At 42.4% G+C, this 21,407-nt stretch overlaps 1 protein-coding gene across 3 annotated transcripts in view; it reads right to left on the bottom strand.

Annotated features, from left to right (window-relative positions):
- Window positions 1-21,407, bottom strand: part of ANKRD28 (ankyrin repeat domain 28) — a 139,500-nt gene that overhangs the window by 59,783 nt on the left and 58,310 nt on the right. For all 3 annotated transcript variants that reach the window (XM_084858448.1, XM_084858447.1, XM_084858446.1), the window contains one exon: window positions 21,227-21,310. In XM_084858448.1, the coding sequence (XP_084714574.1) occupies window positions 21,227-21,310 (84 nt within the window). The remainder of the gene's footprint in view (window positions 1-21,226; window positions 21,311-21,407) is intronic.

The following is a 21,407-nucleotide window of genomic DNA, read 5'->3' as shown; positions in this document are numbered from 1 at the left end:
TCACATAATGGAACTGAAAAATACAGTTACTCAACCTTGAAAATATGTCTACAAAAGTTGTTGTTGTTGTTCAGTCGTTCAGTCGTGTCCGACTCTTCGTGACCCCATGGACCATAGCATGCCAGGCCTTCCTGTCCTGCGCACTCTCCCGGAGTGTGCTCAGGTTCATATTCATTGTATCAGTGATGCTATCTAGCCATCTCATCCTCTGCCGTCCCCTTCTCCTTTTGCCTTCAGTCTTTCCCAGCATCAGGGTCTTTTCCAGAGAGTTTTCTCTTCGCATTAGGTGGCCAAAATATTTGAGCTTCAGCTTCAGTATCTGTCCTTCCAATGAGCACTCAGGGTTGATTTCCTTTAGGATGGACTGATTTGACCTCCTTGCAGTCCAGGGGATTCGTAAGAGTCTTCTCCAGCACCACAGTTCGAAAGCATCAATTCTTCGGCGCTCAGCCTTCCTTATAGTCCAGCTCTCACAGCCATACATTACTACTGGGAAAACCATAGCTTTGATTAGACGGACCTTTGTTGGCAAGGGGATGTCTCTGCTTCTTACTATGCTGTCTAGGTTTGCCAGAGCTTTCCTCCCAAGGAGCAAGCGTCTTTTAATTTCATGGCTACAGTCACCATCTGCGGTGATCTTGGAGCCCAAGAAAGTAAAATCTGTCACTGCTTCCATTTCTTCCCCTTCTATATGCCAGGAAGTGATGGGGCCAGATGCCATGATCTGAGTTTTTTTAATGTTGAGTTTCAAACCAGCTTTTGCACTCTCCACTTTCACCCTCAACAAGAGGCTCTTTAGATCCTCTTCACTTTCTGCCATTAGGGTGGTATCATCTGCATATCGGAGGTTGTTGATAATTCTCCCAGCAATCTTAATTCCGACCTGTGATTCATCCAACCCGGCATTTCTCATGATGTACTCTGCATATAAGTTAAATAAGCAGGGTGACAATATGCAGCCTTGTCGTACTCCTTTCCCAATTTTGAACCACTCGGTTGTTCCATGTCCGGTTCTTACTGTTGCTTCTTGACCCTCGTACAGGTTTCTCAGGAGACAGGTAAGGTGGTCTGGTACTCCCATCACTTTAAGAATTTGCCACAGTTTGCTGTGATCCACACAATCAAAGGCTTTAGCGTAGTCAATTAAGCAGAAATAGATGTTTTTCTGGAATTCTCTTGCTTTCTCCATGATGCAGCGAATGATGGCGATTTGATCTCTAGTTCCTCTGCCTCTTCGAAACCCAACTTGTACTTCCGGTAGTTCTCGGTTCGCATACTGCTGAAGCCTAGCTTGTAGGATTTTGAGCATCACTTTGCTGGCATGTGAAATGAGCGCAATTGTGCGGTAGTTTGAACTCTCTTTGGCGTTGCCCTTCTTTGGAATTGGAATGTAAACTGACCTTTTCCAGTCTTGCGGCCATTGCTGAGTGTTCCAAATTTGTTGGCATATTGAATGCAGCACTTTAACAGCATCATCTTTTAGGATTTTAAATAGCTCAGCTGGAATACTGTCACCTCCGCTAGCTTTGTTGTTACTAATGCTTCCTAAGGCCCACTTGACTTCACTCTCAAGGATGTCCGGCTGAAGTTCCGTGACCGCACTATCATGGCTATCAAGGACATTACTATCATGGCTATCAAGGACATTAAGATCTTTCCTGTATAGTTCTTCTGTGTATTCTTGCCACCTCTTCTTAATCTCATCTGCTTCTGTGAGGTCCCTGCCTTCTTTGTCCTTTATCATGCCCGTCTTTGCACAAAACTTTCCCTTGAGATCTCCGATTTTCTTGAAGAGATCTCTAGTCTTTCCCATTCTGTTGTTTTCCTCGATTTCCTTGCATTGTTCATTTAAGAAGGCCTTCTTGTCTCTCCTTGCTATTCTCTGGAAATCTGCATTCAGTTGGATATATCTTCCCCTTTCTCTCTTGCTTTTTGCTTCCCTTCTTTCCTCAGCTACTTGTAAAGCCTCATCAGACAGCCACTTGGCTTTCTTGCATTTCTTTTTCTTTGGGATGGATTTCGTTGCTGCCTCCTGAACAATGTTACGGACCTCCGTCCATAGTTCCTCAGGCACTCTGTCTATCAGGTCTAATCCCTGAAATCTATTCCTCACCTCCACTTTATATTCATAAGGGATATGATTTAGGTCATACCTGAATGGTTTAGTGGTTTTCCCTACGTTCTTCAATTTCAGCCGAAATTTTGCAAGAAGCAGCTCATGATCTGAGCCACAGTCAACTCCAGGTCTTGTTTTTACTGACTGTATGGAGCTTCTTCATCTTTGGCTGCGAAGGACATAATCAATCTGATTTCGATATTGACCATCTGGTGATGTCCATGTGTAGAGTCATCTCTTGTGCTGTTGGAAAAGAGTGTTTGCTATGATCAGCGTGTTCTCTTGGCAAAACTCTATTAGCTTTTGTCCTGCTTCATTTTGTACACCAAGGCCATGCCTGCCTGTTATTCCGGTGATTTCTTGACTTCCTACTTTAGCATTCCAGTCCCCTATGATGAAAAGGACATCTTTTTTTGGTGTTAGTTCTAGAAGGTGTTGTAGGTCTTCATAGAACCGATCAACCTCAGCTTCTTCGGCATCAGTGGTTGGGGCACAGACTTGAATTACTGTGATGTTGAATGGTTTGCCTTGGATTCGTACTGAGATCATTCTATCATTTTTAAGATTGTACCCCAGTACTGCTTTTCCCACCCTTTTGTTGACTATGAGTGCTACTCCATTTCTTCTAAGGGATTCTTGTGCACAGAAGTACATATGATGGTCACCTGAATTAAATTCGCCCATTCCTGTCCATTTTAGTTCGCTGATTCCCAAGATGTCGATGTTCAATCTTGCCATCTCATGTTTGACCACCTCCAGCTTACCTTGATTCATTGATCTTACATTCCAGGTTCCTAAACAATATTGTTCTTTACAGCATCGGATTTTCTTTTCACCACCAGACACATCCTCAGGTGAGTGTCCTTTCAGCTTTGGCCCAGCCGCTTCACTCTTTCTGGCGCTACTTGGAAATGCCCTCTGCTCTTGCCCAGTAGTATATTGGACACCTTCCGACCTGAGGGGCTCATCTTCCGGCGTCGTATCTTTTAGCCTTGTGATACGTTCCATGGGGTTTTCTTGGCAAGAATACTGGAGTGGGTTGCCATTTCCTTCTCCAGTGGACCACATTTTGTTAGAACTCTCTGCCATGACCTGTCCGTCTTGGGTGGCCCTGCACGGCATAGCTTATGGCTTCACTGAGTTACGCAAGCCCCTTCGCCACAACAAGGCAGTGATCCAACAACAAAAGTTGTTAGCCCACATGTATTTTTATTAACCAGCCTGTCTACACATGTTACTTGTTTGTAGCATATAATAGCCTGAAAGGGGTAGGGGGAGAAGAACCAATGCTTTCATTTTACAAAATCTTCCCTGTCTGCTTGGAAGAGATTTTTATCCACAACAGGCAACTAAAGCAACTGGCTATGTAGAAGCTTAAGTTACTGTAAATAGCAACCCAGTATCATCTCATTTACCTGGTTTGCATGTGATAACAATTCATGGGTTTAACCCACGAATGGTCATGGCTACATAAGAGCAGGTGGGTGGGCTGCCTCCTGTGTACTTTCTTTTGCTTTACATCCTGTTCCATCAACAACCCGGGAACCCTGTTTGCTACAACATCCAAACCTGGAACTCTGAGTAGCTGAGGGACAAACAACTTGGACTTTAACTCAATAAGGAACTATGGAATATGAATGAAGGGGAGAATTCAGAAAGTAATTTTGTATCCAATACCTTCAACCCTTGCAATATGGAAAAGATAACCAGTAGCAGCAATACAGCAAACGTTTTCATTTTAGACACATGCGTAGCAATGACGCACCAATGAAGCAAGGCTGAAGCTAGGGTTTCTAATTAATTGTTGAAAATCTTTTAACAGGCTTTGAACTATTTATTAATCTATTAAGTATGTAGGGTACAATCCTATGCATGTTTAGACAGAAAAAGTCCAACAACTCCCAGCATTCCCCAGCCAGCAGTAAGGACACAAATGCTTTCCTCCTCTGAGATTTTCATGCCCAAAGCCAAATGGAGTTCCCATATTTCCCTCTCTGTCCCCAGTCTTAGAATGGTCCCATGGATTTTGGTGCCACAATGCCTTAATCCTTTCCTACCGACACACCAGAAAAATATCCTACTGCAAGTTCCTGCACCATATAACCTTCTCTGAAGTGATGGGATATATGAGTATTTGTCCAGGGGACAATATCACTAAACACCAATGATATGAGGGGTTTTAAAAATTAAGACATTTCTCCCCCTGACAAGGGAACAGGAAGGAGTGCAAGGCATTTACATGATTTTCTGCATTACTGAAATCAATTGAGGTCACAAGGTATAAACAAACATTTGTCCTGGGGTCCAGCAATATTGCTCAAGGGGCAATCATTCTTGGCCTGCCTAGCTCCGGGAAGATAGCTATCTAGAGCCAACCTTTGGTTAACAAGTTGTTAAGTACCGAGTGTCACAAATGTGACTTCCCCAGCAAGACAAGGAAAAAAGGCTTCAGTGTGGAGAAGGAACTTATTATATATGTCTTTTCAAGAGGTTTTCTGTGAAATTTTGTCAGTTTAACAATTAGAGTAGGTACGCAGAGTAAAGTTGTGGTTTGAATGTATACTCCAGGATATATATTAGTAGAATAGCCAGTGGCCTCTTTAAATTTCCCTCCCCCTGCAAAGCTACTGTGGAGCTAGGCAAGCAAAGTTTAAGAAGGAGAGCTGGTCGTTAAGAAAATGGGTGGAGAAAAGAACTCATCCCAGCCAGAGGGAGGATGATGTCTGGAAAATCACCAGTGGCAGGGGCGTCATTAGGAAGGGCGCTCACCTGGGCATGGGCCCCGGATCTTTTTGAGATGTCCTAGTTGCCATTTTTTTACATTTTCCCATTGACTTGCATTGGAAAACAGAAACGGCCATAACTTGTTTAGTTTGTATGATAAATACATGACATTTGGAGAACTGGTAGGCCCCATGGAGCTTACTGAACCTGCCCAATTTCAGGGAGTTAGGTCCAGTGGCTTTTGTACTAGTCAGAGGTAAAATTTGCTATTTTCAAGAAAATCTGTCAAAGCAAAGAGCTATATTTTTTTCATTCTTTTTTGTGTGTGCTTCCACATAAGTTTATGGAATTTGGGGACCTGGCAGCCCCTATGGAGCTGAGTGAACCTGGCAAATTGCAGACAGTTAGGTCCAGTGGCTTTTGTGCTAGCCATGCATAAAGTTTCCTTTTCTCAAAGACTAAAACAAAAAGTAAAAAAACTGTCAAGCCATACAGGAGATTAGAGATCCTAATCAAAAGGTGTTTAAGATGACCATTAGGAGGTCACTATCCCTAATCTCTGGCGTAGGGGTTTTGTTGTTTTGTTTTTTGAGGTGCAAAAAAACCTCTCCCCCCCCTTACTTTTCTGCTCTTACATGCCCACTGTTGGGAACTTGCTTGCAATGAAATTTGGAAGAGGGAGAAGAAAGGGAAGAAAGAGCTCCATGTGAAATACTGGTATTTCACACTGCATCTGATTTTAATACCCAAATTGGAACCTTTGACTTCTGCAGAAGTTTAGTAGCAAGGGGTCCAATCAGCCTCCACAAACTTCTTTCTCCCCCTTCACTTTAATTTCTCCTACATAGCTGTAGGACTCAAATTATTCTAAAAGGAGGGTTAGGACTATGTGGCATCATGATCGAAGAACTGCTGAGGCTTTTAAAAAGATTCTACAGTTTTAAAAAAACTAGAAAAAGCCCTCCGCCACCTCACCTCATAAAGCTCATTTAAGTATGTGCAATCCTTACAAACCCCCCACAGCCTCCTAAATTCCTCTGAAGTACTACCTCTCTGAAAGGAGCCACTTGGCTCTTTTTTCTCTACCCCCCGCCCCAATGCATTTTCAATCACCATTCTTCTTTTCTTCTTCCTCCCCCTATCCTGTTCTTTCTTTCTCTTCTTTATTCCAACCAGAGCATATCTTGGGGAATTCTTAAAGAGAATTCTCTTTGGTGGGCTAGAGAAGTTCTGAACTGTATTTGACTTTATACAAGCAGACAAGAGCGTTAGTTTTTCTCCTTCTCACTCATGTCTTTGAGAAAAGTGGGTTCACATGGTTGCAGAGAAACAAATCTGGGGCTGTTTTGTTTGTCAGTTGGAAGGGCTGTTGCTCAGTGGTAGAGCACATGCTTGGTATGCAGAAGGTCTCAGGTTCAATCCCCAGCATCTCCAGGTAGGGCTAGGAAAGAATCTGGCCTGAAATCCTGGAAAGCCACTCACTGTCAACAATACTGGACTAGATGGACCCAGGGTCTGATTCAGTATAAGGCAGCCTCCTATGTTACTAAGAACAGAAAGCTTTAATAAAAATAGGAGTTTGGGCTTTGTTTTTTTAAGTGGAGGGGAGATAAATACTGCTCATTTATATAATCCTATGTATGCCTACTCAGAAGCCCCATTATGTTTAATGAGGCTTACCTTCAGGAAAGTGTGCATGGGATTCCAGCACAAGTTACTTTTGTAGGGAGGTTTGCACACCTTGATGTTCTGCATGTTTACTCAGAAATAAGTCCTGAGTTGTGAACATAGTACTGCAGGCTTAATACAGTGCCTACCCAATTCCATCTAATGAATTGACTACCCTTTCAGCTCAGTCCTATGCATGTTTTGTCATTTGTGTGTGTGTGGGGGGTGTTTTTTTGCATGAACTCTAGCTTCAGTGGTGAGGGAAAGGCACTTAGTACATGCTCAGAGCTTCTCCATAACTTAACCCTAATTTTGAAAACACTCATTGGCTGAATCCTTGTGAAGTCTTGGAACAAATGAAGTTATGGGGAGGAAGATACAATGAGAGTTTGTGCATAACGAGGAGGTAGAGGAGAGTTGCACAAAACAAGACATCTGTTTTTTATTAAGAGATGCTGGAAGATGGTAGGATAAGGAGGGGTGGTTGCACAGAGGGGAACAGAATTGGTAGGGGGAGAATGTAAGTGTGCAGTGGTGAAAGAAAAGCATTCTGCATATGCTCAGAGGCACTCTATATTTAAGAACATAAGAAGAGCCATGCTGCATCAGACCAAGGTCCATCTAGTCCAGCATTCTCTTCACACAGTGGCTAACCAGATGTCCACGGGAAACCCACAAGCAGGACATGAGTGCAAATAGCACCTTCCCACCCACGTTCCCCTGCTGCTAACATTGGTAAAATCTTAATAAATTCTAGTATTTCTAAATTTGCATGCATGTATATCCTTCATAGATGGGCCGTGGTGGCTTAGTGGTTAAGACGCTGAACTGCAGACTGGAAGGTCGGCAGGTCAGCAGTTCGAGACCCGAGTGCTGCGTGACGGAGTGAGCTCCTGTCTTCAGTCCCAGCTTCTGCCAACGTAGCAGTTCGAAAGCGAAATTGCAAGTAGATAAATAGGTACCGCCTCGGCGGGAAAGGTAACAGCGTTTCGTGCACCTCGGTGTTCAGTCATGCCGGCCACATGACCACGGAAGCGTCTTCGGACAGCGCTGGCTCTTCGGCTTAGAAACGGGGATGAGCACCGCACCCTAGAGTCGGACACGACTGGTTGGGGACAGCTTTACCTTTTTATATCCTTCATGCAGGTTTCTTGCCTGGAGGACACCTCTAATTACCTGTGCATTTTCATACAAACCTACCCAAAAACTATTGGGGAAGGGTGAAGGGAAGGTAAAGCAAATCACTCCCTCCCCCAAATTGGAGAACTCCCTTTCCACATGAACTGCTGCACCTATCCTTCTGAAACTTTGCTGGTTTCTTACTTAGGGACAACTGTAGGCTGTCTGTAATTTTCAAAACAATGGTCCACATGGAAAATAGGGAGATAAGTATGTCCTCTTTTGGAGACCTCAAAATGTCAAGGCCACCCTTGCACAAAAATCCCTGTGGCTATCATTCTGAAATTTGGCAGACATGATCTCCTCTGATCGGGCAATGTATCTTGAAAATATTTATCCAATTCTTCCAAGTAATAAAGATGTTACTGGCAGTTCCCTTTAAAAGAAAATCAAAATATAAACCCTGCACCTATTTTTCTGACATTGGGCAGGTGTAATCCCCTTCTAGGGGGCTACTATGCTTGAAATTAACATCCAGTTCTGACTAAGAGAAAAAAATTACAGTTTTTCTCTAATTTCCCACGGTAGTCAGCAGGAAACATAAAGACTCATTTTTCCAAACTTTGACTCAGGTTTGGTGCTGAGCTGAAATGGTCCAACTATAAATTGGACAGAGCAGAAGTGGGATATTTTCCAAAATGCTGAATCGGGGTGTGAGTTGAAGTGGGGTGGGGGTCAGTGCACACTTCTTATGTATGTATGTATGTAATCTATAGGAAATTAGCAAACAAACACACAACTGTAAGTGGGTCAGGTTATACTAATATGATATTGTAACAATATGAAAACACACACAATAATGTAGTGAGTGTTGGTAAACTATTTAGAATAGGGTTGTTGTTAGAACATTATGATTATAGATATGAATACAATTGTACATATACTGGTAGATAACAGAAGCATCTGTATCACAGTTATCTTCAAATTATTAGTAGTATACAAATTATAATTATCACAGTTTCTACAACTGTGGCCCTTTTTTTGTACTTATATGTAATCTATACACACACACAAAAGCACACCACATGCACACACCACACACATATTAGAGGTGCACTTAGACTCATTTATCTATGTATGTATGTATGTATGTATATGCAAATCTGTGTTATGGGCCTGTGCCCTGGATCTTGTAAGAACCTAGCAATTCCCCTGGCAAGTGAGATTCACTCTGCCAAAAGAAATGTTTCATCTGCTAACCACACTTGCCTCATGTCTCTGTAGCCAGGTGAGCAGCTGGGGCAGAGATCCAAAACATATCATGATTAAACTAGGATTGTAGGCTCAAACGTAATGAGAAACCACAGTTATGCCAAGCCAAGATTTGTAAGCCAACTTCAAACCATAGCTTCAGATTGTGGTTTGTTGTGTAGAAACAATTCACAGACCTGATTTACATATCACAGCAGCCCAGGGGTTAAAAAAAACAACAACCTGGGTTGTTGTGACAAGTGAACTGGGCCAGTGTTATTTGGCTGTGGCAGGATCAGGTGTACAAAAACAAAATTTCATGGGCTGGAATAAAAAACACACACGCATGCATGACTCAGAGCCTGCCTTTCCATTCGGTAGAGTGAGGCAAACTATTTAGGTAGCAAATTGTGGAAAGGACAGTCCTTTCTTCCTTCACACCACAGCTGTTTCTCCTTGCCTCAGCACAGCAGGGACGCTGCACTGTTGCTGCTTTCTTTCTTTTTGCTTTGTGTCAGGTTGGGGCCTCTGCCCATCTCCAGGCTGCCCATTGCAGCCGCTTGGAGCCCACAAACCCAGGAGGAGGATTGTGGGGCACTCCTGTAGCAGTGAAATGAACATGCAAACCCCTCCCCCCCAGTCTGCCATCTGCTTCCCATTTTGCCCATCACTGATGTACCAATCTTCCACCCCTCCCCATACTCAAAATAGAATTAGTCTCCTGCCATGAACTTAGCTTTTGGGACAACACAGCAGCTGGCTTTTTTCCCTCAAGAAAGCAGCCACCTCCATCCCAGAGAAAAAAAGCCAGCTTCTGTGCCAGCCCAGCCAACTTCACACAGCTGTTGTGCTGCCATGATGAGGCAGAGGAGAAGGGAGGAGGGAAGACATCCTTTGGTAGCCTTGTTGCTCTCTGTCGCCATGCCTCCCAGCAGAGGGAGGGGAGATGAAGCAACAGTGAGTGCACCTCCCCCCTCTCCTTCAGAGTCTCAGAGCAATTTGTGAGAGGTACACAGAGCTGATCACCTAGAAAACCTCCCAGTCTGAGTCTCCTACCACCGATACGATCCTCCTCCTCTGACCAGGTTCTGCTGTGGTCCTGGCACCTTCCTTCGGCCAATGCCACTGCTGCTTTTCCTGCTACTTCCATGCAGTGGACTGGTTTGCAGGACACGGCCAGCTCAGTGTGGGTATTTAGCCCATGATGAGCCGCAGCACATGCCAGGTAACATTTTGAATTTGCAATTCCAAGCAGGGATTGTTGTGTCATGCAAACCTGGCCACAGAGGGGTATATGAGAGTTAAACAACCCTCTCATAACCCCACAACAAACCAAGGATTATGCGAGGGTTGTTTAACCCTCAAATAAACCTCAATGGGAGGCTTCACACAACACGACAGCCCCCAGTGGGGGTTGCACATTCAGAATGTCACCTGCACGCACCTAGCATGCACCATGGCTCATTGTGGGTTAAACAACTCCCAATGAACCGTATGAACCAGCCTAATAAGTGAGTGATGCACCCTAGTTGAGCTGGAATATTCGATGGCCATACTTCTTAAGCAGCTGCAAAAGCCCAAGTGTTAAAAAAAAAAAACATAATCCACTTTAACTGAAGCAGTTCAACTTATGCCAGTGGACTGGTCAGTTATGCCTATTTACTCTATGCCTATTCACTCGGAAGTAGCTCCCAATGAACTCAATGGGACTGCAGCTTAAACACCTGATCTACTTCTCCTATTTACTTGGGAATAATCCCATTGTGTTCAATGGGCCTTACTTCAAGCATGCATATATTTCAGCCTCATGCACACTTACTTGGGAGGAAGACCCACTAAACATAATTCTGAGTAAACATGTACAGTTTCTGGTAGTCACTTTTTATGGCACTGCAAAAAAGAAGTGCAGTGTCACTTACATAGACAACACTTACATTAATTTTAAATTGTTTGGGGTGTTTTGTTTTTGCATGCCTGCATCTGTAAATTAATTTACCCTTGGCAGAGTGTGCTTTTTTAATTTTTTTAGGAAGTTTCTGTTACATTTCCTATCTCTGTTCTAATAAGTTTATTGTTGGGTTAACTCTAGTTTGTTATTGGATTAACTCTGGGTTGTTTGGCCCCTAAACAATCCAGAGTTTCCAGGTTTGCACATAATAACAACCCAATAATGGGGTATTCCTGGGTTGTTTAGCAGAATGAAAGAAACAAGTACATGGGATTAAACAACCCATAGTTAGCCACTAGATGCTGACCAGGTCATTGGGTCACAATCTCATCATAACTTCTCTCATAGGATTGTTGCAAGCATAAATGGATGGAAGGAGCAGCACATATGTTGTCTCAAGCTCCTTGAAGAGAAAGTGAGGATAAAAAATATTTAAAATTACTTAAAGTAAAAGGGATATTGTTGCTACCAATATGTTACCAGTTCCTTGTAAAATAAATATCCCACAAATGCATTTGACCATAAATCTTTGCTCAGAATGCTCTGGTAAGCATCAAGAAGCAAAGGTGATTCAATAAAGGGAGTTTCAAAGACAGTTTGTGATATAACATTGGGGCAGATCTGCTGTGAAAAAGCCCCAAACAAATCTAAAAATCCATTGGTCATGCCAAGCCCTTGGCCCATCTAAAGTTGTTCCTTCAATCCCAGCTACTGTCTGTGTTCTGAGTAGTGGTAGTGACAAACGTTAATAATGGCAGCTTTTTATAATTTCCAAATATTGCAAATAGTCCATCACTGCTTTGTCCCAGGCAGCTTTTGTGCTACCTGAAACTCTAGCATAGGAGTGCAGAACCTCCAGCCTGCGGGGCATTCCAATCTGGCCACACAGCCTCTTTGGGTTCTACCAGGGCCTTAGGCTTCAAGTCTGGCCCCTTGGAGGACTCCCTCAGAGATTGGACATAACAGTGGGAATGAGGGGCAGCAAGCCTTGGGACTCGCACATGCCACGGAGAGCAGACATGTCTAAACACCCCTCATACCTGCTGCTATCTGATATCAGAGACAGCAGTGGGGATGAGGCGCAGCAGGCATTTCAATTAAAAATTGTCCAGAAAACCCACATCACTGGGTACCTGTTAAAGCCTGCACAGTATATACACTAAAATCATAATATCTGAAACATGTACTTTTTAAAACACATACACCACTCAGATCATGTACTAGAGGAAGCTTTGCTGTTTGACATGTATTTCTGTAGTTTTCTTAAACTGCAGGAAAAAAGAAGGCAAGTGGGTAATATCAATGGTTACAGCTTTTACAACTACAGAGTGAAGGTTTGCAACATGTACAGTTTAGAGATGTAACACAACAGCCTTGGCTACCTTCTCCTTCAAGTACTTTCTTATTTCAATCACATACTCTGTCCACAAACAATTGGATTATTCTAGGGAAACTGACTGTCCCACTGCACGCATGATTATGGACCAAAATCCAAAGGAAACGAAAAATCCAAAGGAAGCTAAAGCCATAAGGATCACCTCTTCAAACCCCCTCACATGAACATAACGAGCTTTGTGGGTCTGGCCCTAATTTCCAGCCATGTCTCTACTTTGTCAGCCATTTAAAATATGATGGGATTTGTAATGTGAAAGTAGCTCCAAGTACAAATCTGGCTGAACCAACTTCTTTCATGATGTAGTTGTCAACATCAAAATTATTACAGCTGAGGTTGTACAACTGCATCAAGGACAAGACCCACAACATTTGACTATTGGACCAGAAGAAATGGGCAAGTAGCTAACACTGGATCTGAGGTAGTTCTATATACATGTATGCTTTTCCTCCCACAGGACAATTAAGTACATAAGGGTGCTTCTTCTCATCCTAATACAATTTTCAGCAAAACACCGTATCAACAACTGCACTTTCTACAAGTTTGTGTAGATCAAATGAAAGTTACAGGTACCTCAGATCAGTATTGTTCCAGTCAACAATTAATGCAAACATTTCCCAAGTAGCACTGTACTGCTTATTTCAAAATACATCCTTTCAGGCAAAGGAAGCTGAAACCTTATGAAGCAATTGTTTTCTACATATTGTTTCCTTTCCATAAGAAGTCCATGTGAAAATTCTTTTGAGAAAGTAGAGCAGTACAAGACTGACTAGGATCACAAAATGATAATCGCACCAAATACTATCAGTTGGTAGCTGACCAAGAGCAGAAAAGCCATTTAAGTATTTAAGGGATAGGACAAGATGGACAACAGGATACTCTTTGTGAAAGTTAGCCTAGCCTGACAGTGCAGTCCTGTACTTAGAAGTACTGTGTGTTCAATACAGCCTACTCCCTAGTAAATGTGCATAGTACTACAGTCTTAGAAAATCCTGGTAGGCCATAAGAATCTTTAATTTTGTGTAAACTAAGTATTAAATCAAGAAAGCCAATGGCATCAACAACTCTGCTGTATCTGTTGTACAAGCCTTTGGCCCTGTTCAGACATCACGCTAAGCCATGATGGTTAGCATATTTAAGCTAACCATGATGGCTTAGTGTGATGTCTGAATGGTGTTTTCCCAACCATTATGGTTTATTAACCATGGACTAACCACATGCACTAACGACTTGCTGCAAGATGGTTAGTGGGCTCTACCATAACTTAAGAGTGATGTCTGAACAGCCTCTGTGTCTTTTTTTACATCCTAAAATGTCCAGCTTCAAAGTTACTATAGAGATCATTGCTGTTAGCACCAATGTGAGTTTTTCAGAAAATTGTGAATTGTGAATTAGGCTAATCTGCATATGGGCACTTGCACTGGGACAATTTCTAATGCCCAAGAAAGTCATATAATTTAGAATTTATTCATTTATTACATTTATATCCCACCATTCTTCCAATGACCCTTCTCCTCCTCTCCATTTTATCCTCACAACAACCTTGTGAGATAGGTTAGGCTGAGAGTCAGTGATTGGCTGGGTTTGCACAATCAGGCAAGGAAAATAAACCTCCATAGCTTATTTTTCCACCCAGCACGTGCTGGTCGCACACTGTGTAACAACCATAATTATCCTCGCTGGGCACAGTTTGTTGTGTCATCCAAACCCTGCAAGGATAGGAAGCAGGTGGAACCCATGGCTTGTTCCAGGGTGGTTTGTAATCCATACCCACTGGGTTCAGATGACACAACAAACTGTGCCCAGTGAGGTAAATTATGGTAATCAGGTGGCACCTAACCAGCATGCGTGGGGCAGGAAAATAAGCTATGGTGGCTTATTTTCCTTCCCTGATTGTGTGAACCCAGAGACTGAGTTCATACAACACGATAACTCACACTCAACCGTCGAGTATGGGCTGAGTGTGGGTCACTGCTGAAACGTGGGTTATTGTATTGCCCAAATCCAGCTTGGATAACAAAGCATAGTTTGTTAACCACAAACAACCCACAGTTCACAATCCAACAACAAACCACGGGTTCTCTTCTTGGGTTGCTGGTGGTTAACAAACCATATTTTGTTAGCATGGCTGGGTTCAGACAACATGATAATCCACATTTTAATGACAACCCACACTCAACCCATACTCAACCCCTGAATGTGGGTTATTGAGCTGTGCGAACCCAGTCACTGACTGGTCCCAAGTCACCCAGTAAGCTTCATGGTTAGGTGGGACTAGAACCTGGGCCTGTGAGTCCCAGTCCAACACTGTAATGGCTACACCACAATGGACAGGTTTGCACATAAGCCACCCCTGCAAATGAACTACGTAGTGTGGGTTCTTCACTCAACAACCCATGGTATGCCCAACAGATGATATGGCTTGCCATGGTTTGTTTTCACCCTCCTTCCCCTTCAGTCCTCCAGCCAGCTCCATCACATATCCCAGGGGACTTTGCGACAAAAACTGTCTTGTTTTCTCCTTGTCACTCCAATCACTGCCCCTCTTTTGTTCCTCAGGAGGGTGGTTTGTTGGTTTTTTTGTGCAATTGGGTCACTCCGATAGCTACCCCTTTTCGTTCTCTTTTTTTCTTCTTTTATTTCACTGCCTCAAAAACCTGCAATTGGGGCACAATTTTTTTTTGCAAGTGTGCTCTTACAAATGTCCAAAATGTGGGGTCTTGCCCAGTCAATTTCCTTGTCTGTTTCAGCTGTCAAAGGGAGTGTCAAGGGGCGTAGGTAACATACAAGGAAATTGACACGACAAGGTTGCCTACTGGCTAATTTGTACACAGTTGCAAAGGTGCAGGGGAGAAATAATACTAAGGGGAAGGAGAGACCAGGTGCTGTCATTCAGAAACACTGGAAAAGGGGTGAGGGAGAGGAGCCAAAGGAGTAAGTGCACCAAAAGGGGGGGGATATCTCCCCCTGGCGACATGATCCTCTGGATTTTAAGTGTTGGACTGATAGTTGTCACTGTTCTCTACCTGTTTTCAACACTTCCCCGAATCTCTAGCTACTCCAGAAAGGGGATATCTTAATTACACCCCACCCCTTTTCACAGCTCCTTTTCAGAGCACTTACTGCTGCAGTCACTGTGGTTCCCTGACCATTTTAAAAAAGCCTCAGAAAATTTAATGGCCTAGAAGTTAAAGGCGGCAAAATTTGAACACATTTAAGGACTGGTAAGTAAACTGAGGGGAAATTTGCACTAACTACATTTGCATTAACTGCTCCATTACTGCAGTTGCAGAAATTTCCCCCCATGTACTTTCCAGCCCTTAAATTTGCACAGATTTCACCTCCATTAATTTCCCAGCCATTAAATTTGAGTTACATTTCCCTTCCATTTACTTCCCAGTCCCTCAAAATGTGCAAATTTCCCTGACATTAAAAAAAAACCCTAGAGGTTGGCAGAACAGGAAGGAGCAGATGGGCCGCAGCACCAGCAGTAGTTATACCCACCCCACCACCATGGGGCCCCATTCACTCTGTCCCATGCAGCTGCCTTCTCAGGGTTCCTTCATGAACTGTCAGAGAACCACAGTAACTGCAGCAATAAGTGCTGTGAAAAGGAGTTAGGATCACCCCTTTCCAGAGCAGATGGGAGACTCAGGGAAATATTGAAAAGATGGGGACACTGAAAACTGTCACTCTAACACTTAAAAAACAGAGGATCATATCACCAAGGGGGAGATATTGCCTGCCCCCTCCCCTGCTTTTGGTGTGATAACTCCTTTGGTGCCCCCCCTCCAATTTTCAGTGTTCTGAATTGCGGCACGGGGTCCTTCCTTCCCCTTAGTATTATATCTCCCCTGGACCTTCGCAGCTGTGCACAAACTAGCGGATATGCAACCTCGTCTTGTTAATTTCCTTGTATGTTATCTATTCCCCTTCAAGCTCCCTTTGAAAGCTGAAATAGACAAGAAAATTGACCTGACAAGACTCCATATATCGGACAGCCATAAGAGCTCACCTGTGAAAGTCTGACAACAACAACAACAACAGACCCCAATTTTGCATTTTTGAGGCACTAAAATATAAATGTAAATAATGCCAAGGAGCAAGTAGGGATGCTGGAGAAATCCACCACAGACTCAAATGAGGCCGGATTCCAAAGAATCTGACCTCTGGAGTCCACAGTGGACCAGCTGCACTCACCTCCACGTCCGGAAGGGTTCCGCAGGGTGGCTTTGCAGATTTCTAAAAAAAGTGACACGCTAATCGCAGCTGCCGTGAGCTTTTCACAGAAAAATTACAGCTGTCAATGGTGTATTGTATGCCATTTGTGGCAGTAGAGCACTTACCTTTACCTAAATAAAGCGATAAACAGCTGCACTTTCGGTAAAAGTAAGTGCTTTACAGCCACAATTAGCATAAAATATGCTATTTACAGCTGTAATTTTCCTATGATAAGCTAATGGCATGTGCCATTAGCGTATCGTGCTTTTTAGAAAGCTGCATAGCCACTCCGCCAAGTCCCAAGAGGCCCAACTTGCCCCGTGGCAGACCCCACCCCCCGGACCAGACATTGCGGGGTTTGTACATCCCTAGGAACAAGAGACTGTCCGTCCCAATTGCTGTTTCGGCACTTTGGAAGGACAGTCATTGGTGAGATCATGAAAAGCGAGTGGTACAGCTTTCTTGCCGCTCTTCCAAGAGGCTCTGTGGCCGACTGCTGCAACCAACAATAAAATCGGTCTCCCGGGTTTAGATGACATAGCAACCCATTGTGGGCGAAATAAACCCTACAACAAGCCATGGGTTCTTGCTGTGGCTTTTTGCCAAAAAATAAGCCACCCTGGGGAAACCAGTCTGGGTTCGGACAACACAACAACCCACCGCGGCTGGCTCCTTCCCCATGGTGGGCTGTCATTTCGTACGAACCCAGTCACTGGCACTCAGTACACCACACTGGCATATTTATTTTACTTGTATTTAGGAAATAACGAGGCTCTAAAAAGTACCCCATGTTAATTTTTTGCCCCAATACAGTATAAGTATTTGACCTGAAATATCTGAGGGGGCGTCGCTTAATGCAATTTAAATGTTATATTTAAGTAACATAAAGATTTTTATTGGAATACTTGTAGAAAATTAAACACAATAGTATGTACTTCCATTACATTAATTTTTTTTAAACAAAGGTACTGAAAGCTGTTCACCCAGTAATTCAGCCTTCCCCAGTGCAGTGCCCTCCAGATGGGGAAGGTTGCACTAATTAAGTTTAGCAACCCAAAGAATTGTGCATGATATGCTGACAACCAGTTCAGCTCTCTTCCACAAAAGTTGCAGGAACACCTTCAGTTTTGCTATCACTACTTATTAGTTCCATTTCACACAGAGACACTTATGTATTTCAGTGATATATATGTATTTTCTCACATACTTGCTAGGCATAATCACCTAAAAATTTTCAACTTCGAAACTGCCAAACTTGCCCAATATTTTATTTGCAATTGGCATCCACTCATTGTTACTAATGAATTTATAAAGTGGAAAATGTTCTGTTTTTGAACAATTTCAATGGAAACCCTTTTGCCCCACATCACTGTTGGACACTGACCTGCCATACACATTGGGACATTATGGATGGGGAGGAGAGGAGAGCCATATCCTTATATCTATTGTCTGCCACTGGGCCAGAGACATATCACTTAAATAGAGCAGACATACTTTACCATATAGGAGGAAATGACATCAGTTTATTAGCATCTTCTCATTAGAAAGGAAATGAAAATTCATGTTTGTGTTAGAAGCATTAAGGAAGTTATATGTCAGTTTTTTAAAAAGTCTTTTTTTGTTGGTGAGTTACTGATAGATTTATACTTCAGATCATTTATACAACCAAGTTTCTTTGGTATGCTGATTTTGCTAACTGGTATGATTAAGCTTATACCCAGTAGGAATTTAGAACGTTTTTCCTCCTCATAAGCTACCTCAGCTGAGGCTGTTTATCCAAGTTCTTCATAAACATCTTGATTCACTGGCCAATGTCAACATTCTATAATTCAAAAGTCAGCATGCTACGGCTGCCGATATGAAGCAGACAACTATTGCTGAAATTTCTAGTATCTTCGGTAGAGTTATGGATTCCAAGCCAAACAAATACAATATGCCAACTTTAACAAAATAATGAAACTAGTATTCTACCAGCTGCCCAGCACAGTATCGGTTGTTTGATATTCTTACAAAAGCACAATAGCCAGTATCTAAAGATCTGCATGCAATGCACTGTGTGCACCCAGGGGCTTTTCCAGCTTCTCTTCCTACTGAAGCTCGTTGCACCTCCCCCTGCCAAGAGCCAGGCTTAAAGGTCAAGAGGCCCTCTAAGAGCAGGATTTGACATGGCACAAGGGGATGCAGCTGGAAGGGAAATGCCCAATACACACCCTGTACAGTCACAGAACTGTTTCCACCCATTCACAGGATTCTGTGAATCCCAGCCAATGATTATTAAAATTAAGTGTGTTTCTAAGGGCTTGCTATTGGTTTCACGACACCAATTTTACTTGCTTCCATTCCTATTGATTATGTGAAGTTCTATTCATTTCTAATGTTTGCAACAACCAACTATAACAGTCATTGTTATTTGTGTGGTGGCATCAGTTCCCATATCAACCTTATGTGCCTTTCAAATAATGCGATGCTTGACATACTCAAAATCTAAAATACTACATTAATATGAATGGTACAGAGGTTTGAATGGGGAAGGTTCCACCCAAACGCTACATACTTGTGATTTAGCATTTGTAATGTTATTCTCTCAGTTCCTGATTTGTCCATTATCTATAGAGTCATGAAGAATTAATTAGCCCTTTTACCCACTATAGGCATTATTGTTACCAAATCCCTGAGTCCTTTCTGGAGGGCATGCCTAAATCTTGTTATTGTACACTAATTCTTATATTTGAAACATATTTGTTTTGAAAGGTTACTTTGACGTTCTAAGGAACAGTCTTATTTCAATGTTAATTTGATTTCAGCCATTTATTTTTCATGATCATTTTTCAGCAGCTAACGCCCAACATGACAAAAGTAACTCAGCGTACAAAGAATACTTAAAAAAAACTAGTACCAAACACTAACAATTCAGAAATGCAAACCATGACTAATTCTGCTCAGGCCACAAAATGATCCAAGGTTTCTCCAGAACAGCTACAAACATTTTCTTCTTATGTACTGTACAAATTAAATAATTTTTTCTTATTACATAAACCAAATTTCTACCATCTTACTTTGCAAAACAGTTTCCATGGCAAATTGGTTTAACAGAGCATTAATAGCAGCAGACTATCCTTAAAAAACCATATCCCTCCTATACATTACAATCCTAAACACACTTTTCTTAGAAGTAAATCCCATTGAACTCAATGGGGCTTACTTCTCAGCAGACATGCATACTGAATATTTATAAAAATACAAACATAGCATGATCCCTGCTGTATCAGGCCAAGGGTCTAACTAGCCCAGTATTCTGTGATCAGCAAGGTGAAAATCATATACCACTATCAAAATAATTATATGATTAAGGCTGAAATAATATATGTATTTAACTCTGTGAGTAAGCCCCACCCAACGCAATGGGATTACTTCCAAGTAAACATGAATAGGATTTTGCTGCATGAAAAGAATACCTATAGCATCATATATACCAACAGCAAGCTCATATTCCACATATCTATCCTTATAGCCAATGTGCCACTATCCATGCATAAAGGAGGTTATCAGCCTGCTTGAAAGAACCCTGAAATTTGCAGAAGTACAACGCTAAGAAAATAACCCTGAAGGCAAAAAAAACACACAACCCAGAACAGCCCAATGAGCAGTGCCAGCTCCAGGTTTTTGAGGGCCGTTGGGCAAGACATCCTCAATGGGTCCCCTCCTTCAATAAGTGTATTTTCTTACAACAGTCACCAGCTGCTATTGCTTCTCATCTTCTTTCTCACCATTGCTATCACTTACTTGTTGGAGAGGCAGAGAGCTACAGAGCAAGTAAGCAGCGGCATCTGCTGCTCCTCCTTCTCATCACCACTGTTGTCTGGGCCAGAGCAAAAGGCAGGAGGACACAGGTTGCAATGGTAAAGAGGAGCAGCCGCTCCAGGGGGCTTTTTCTGGTAGACCCCTGCTGGGTTGTGGGCCCTCAGCAGATGCCCAACTATGCCTACTTTTAACATGGGCCATGCTGATGGGGCTGGGCACAAAGTCCATAAGGCATGGAATGCTGACTGTATGTTGGGAGGAAAAAAATGAAAACCTGATGGGGAGACGGAATGGAAAGACGCATCCTGGAAAAAGGCATTGCTGATTGGCTCGAACACTGAACAGGAATATTCTACACTGCAACATTTTGTTGCAAGTCCCACTTGTACTAATGATTAACCTCCATGAAATTTTATAGCTACTGAGAGTTTCCTTAGTGGCCATGAGACTGATTTTACAATATTAGAAAGCTTCCTTACTTCCGCATAAAGAAAAAGACATTCAGCTGTCTATCCAGTTGCCAAATAACAGATCACTTAGAGGAGATTGGACAAAGCAGAATAGTTTCAGAAAATCTGATCCTGTTTTCTGACTCTCTAAAACCTAAATGTTCTGACATTTCACTCTGCCTCGTCTCTCCCTGCCTTTATGAAAGGGGCAAAATGGGATTACTGTAATGCCAACATAGTTGATAAGCATAGGTAAGGATTATAAATAGTGGGAGAGGATGGAGAAGTCAGGTTTGTGGCGGCAACTCTGTTGCAGTTCAGTATGTCTATCATTAAAATTTCTTTAAATTTTAAACAAGTGAGACAACTACTTTTGTTAAGATCAATTAATTCAGAGCAGCTACAGTCTGTCAAAGAAAGTAGTAGGATGATTAATTTTATTTCCTAAATCAATAGTGTTAAAGACTAAAGAGTCTCAAATGAGAAGATAAAGGTAACAAAATTAAATTAAATCTAGGAGAAAAATGCGTTTTTACCTGAAAGTTGACATCTTCTTTCTTAAAAATTAGTGCACGAACTTCATCAGGGTCCCCATTAAATATAGCTTGAACAAGTGGTGGCTGAAATAAAAGAGAGAGCATTTTAATTTCAAAGCTCTTACTACTCAGGTATAATTATTACATCATGTATTATACCATCAGTAACAATAACATTTTA

Source organism: Heloderma suspectum, chromosome 5, assembly GCF_057233095.1.
Source record: "Heloderma suspectum isolate Gila_16-S chromosome 5, 16-S_ref, whole genome shotgun sequence".
NCBI classification, from domain to species: domain Eukaryota; kingdom Metazoa; phylum Chordata; class Lepidosauria; order Squamata; family Helodermatidae; genus Heloderma; species Heloderma suspectum.
The sequence above is the reverse complement of the archived record's forward strand: the minus strand, read 5'-3'. Positions and strand labels throughout refer to the sequence as shown.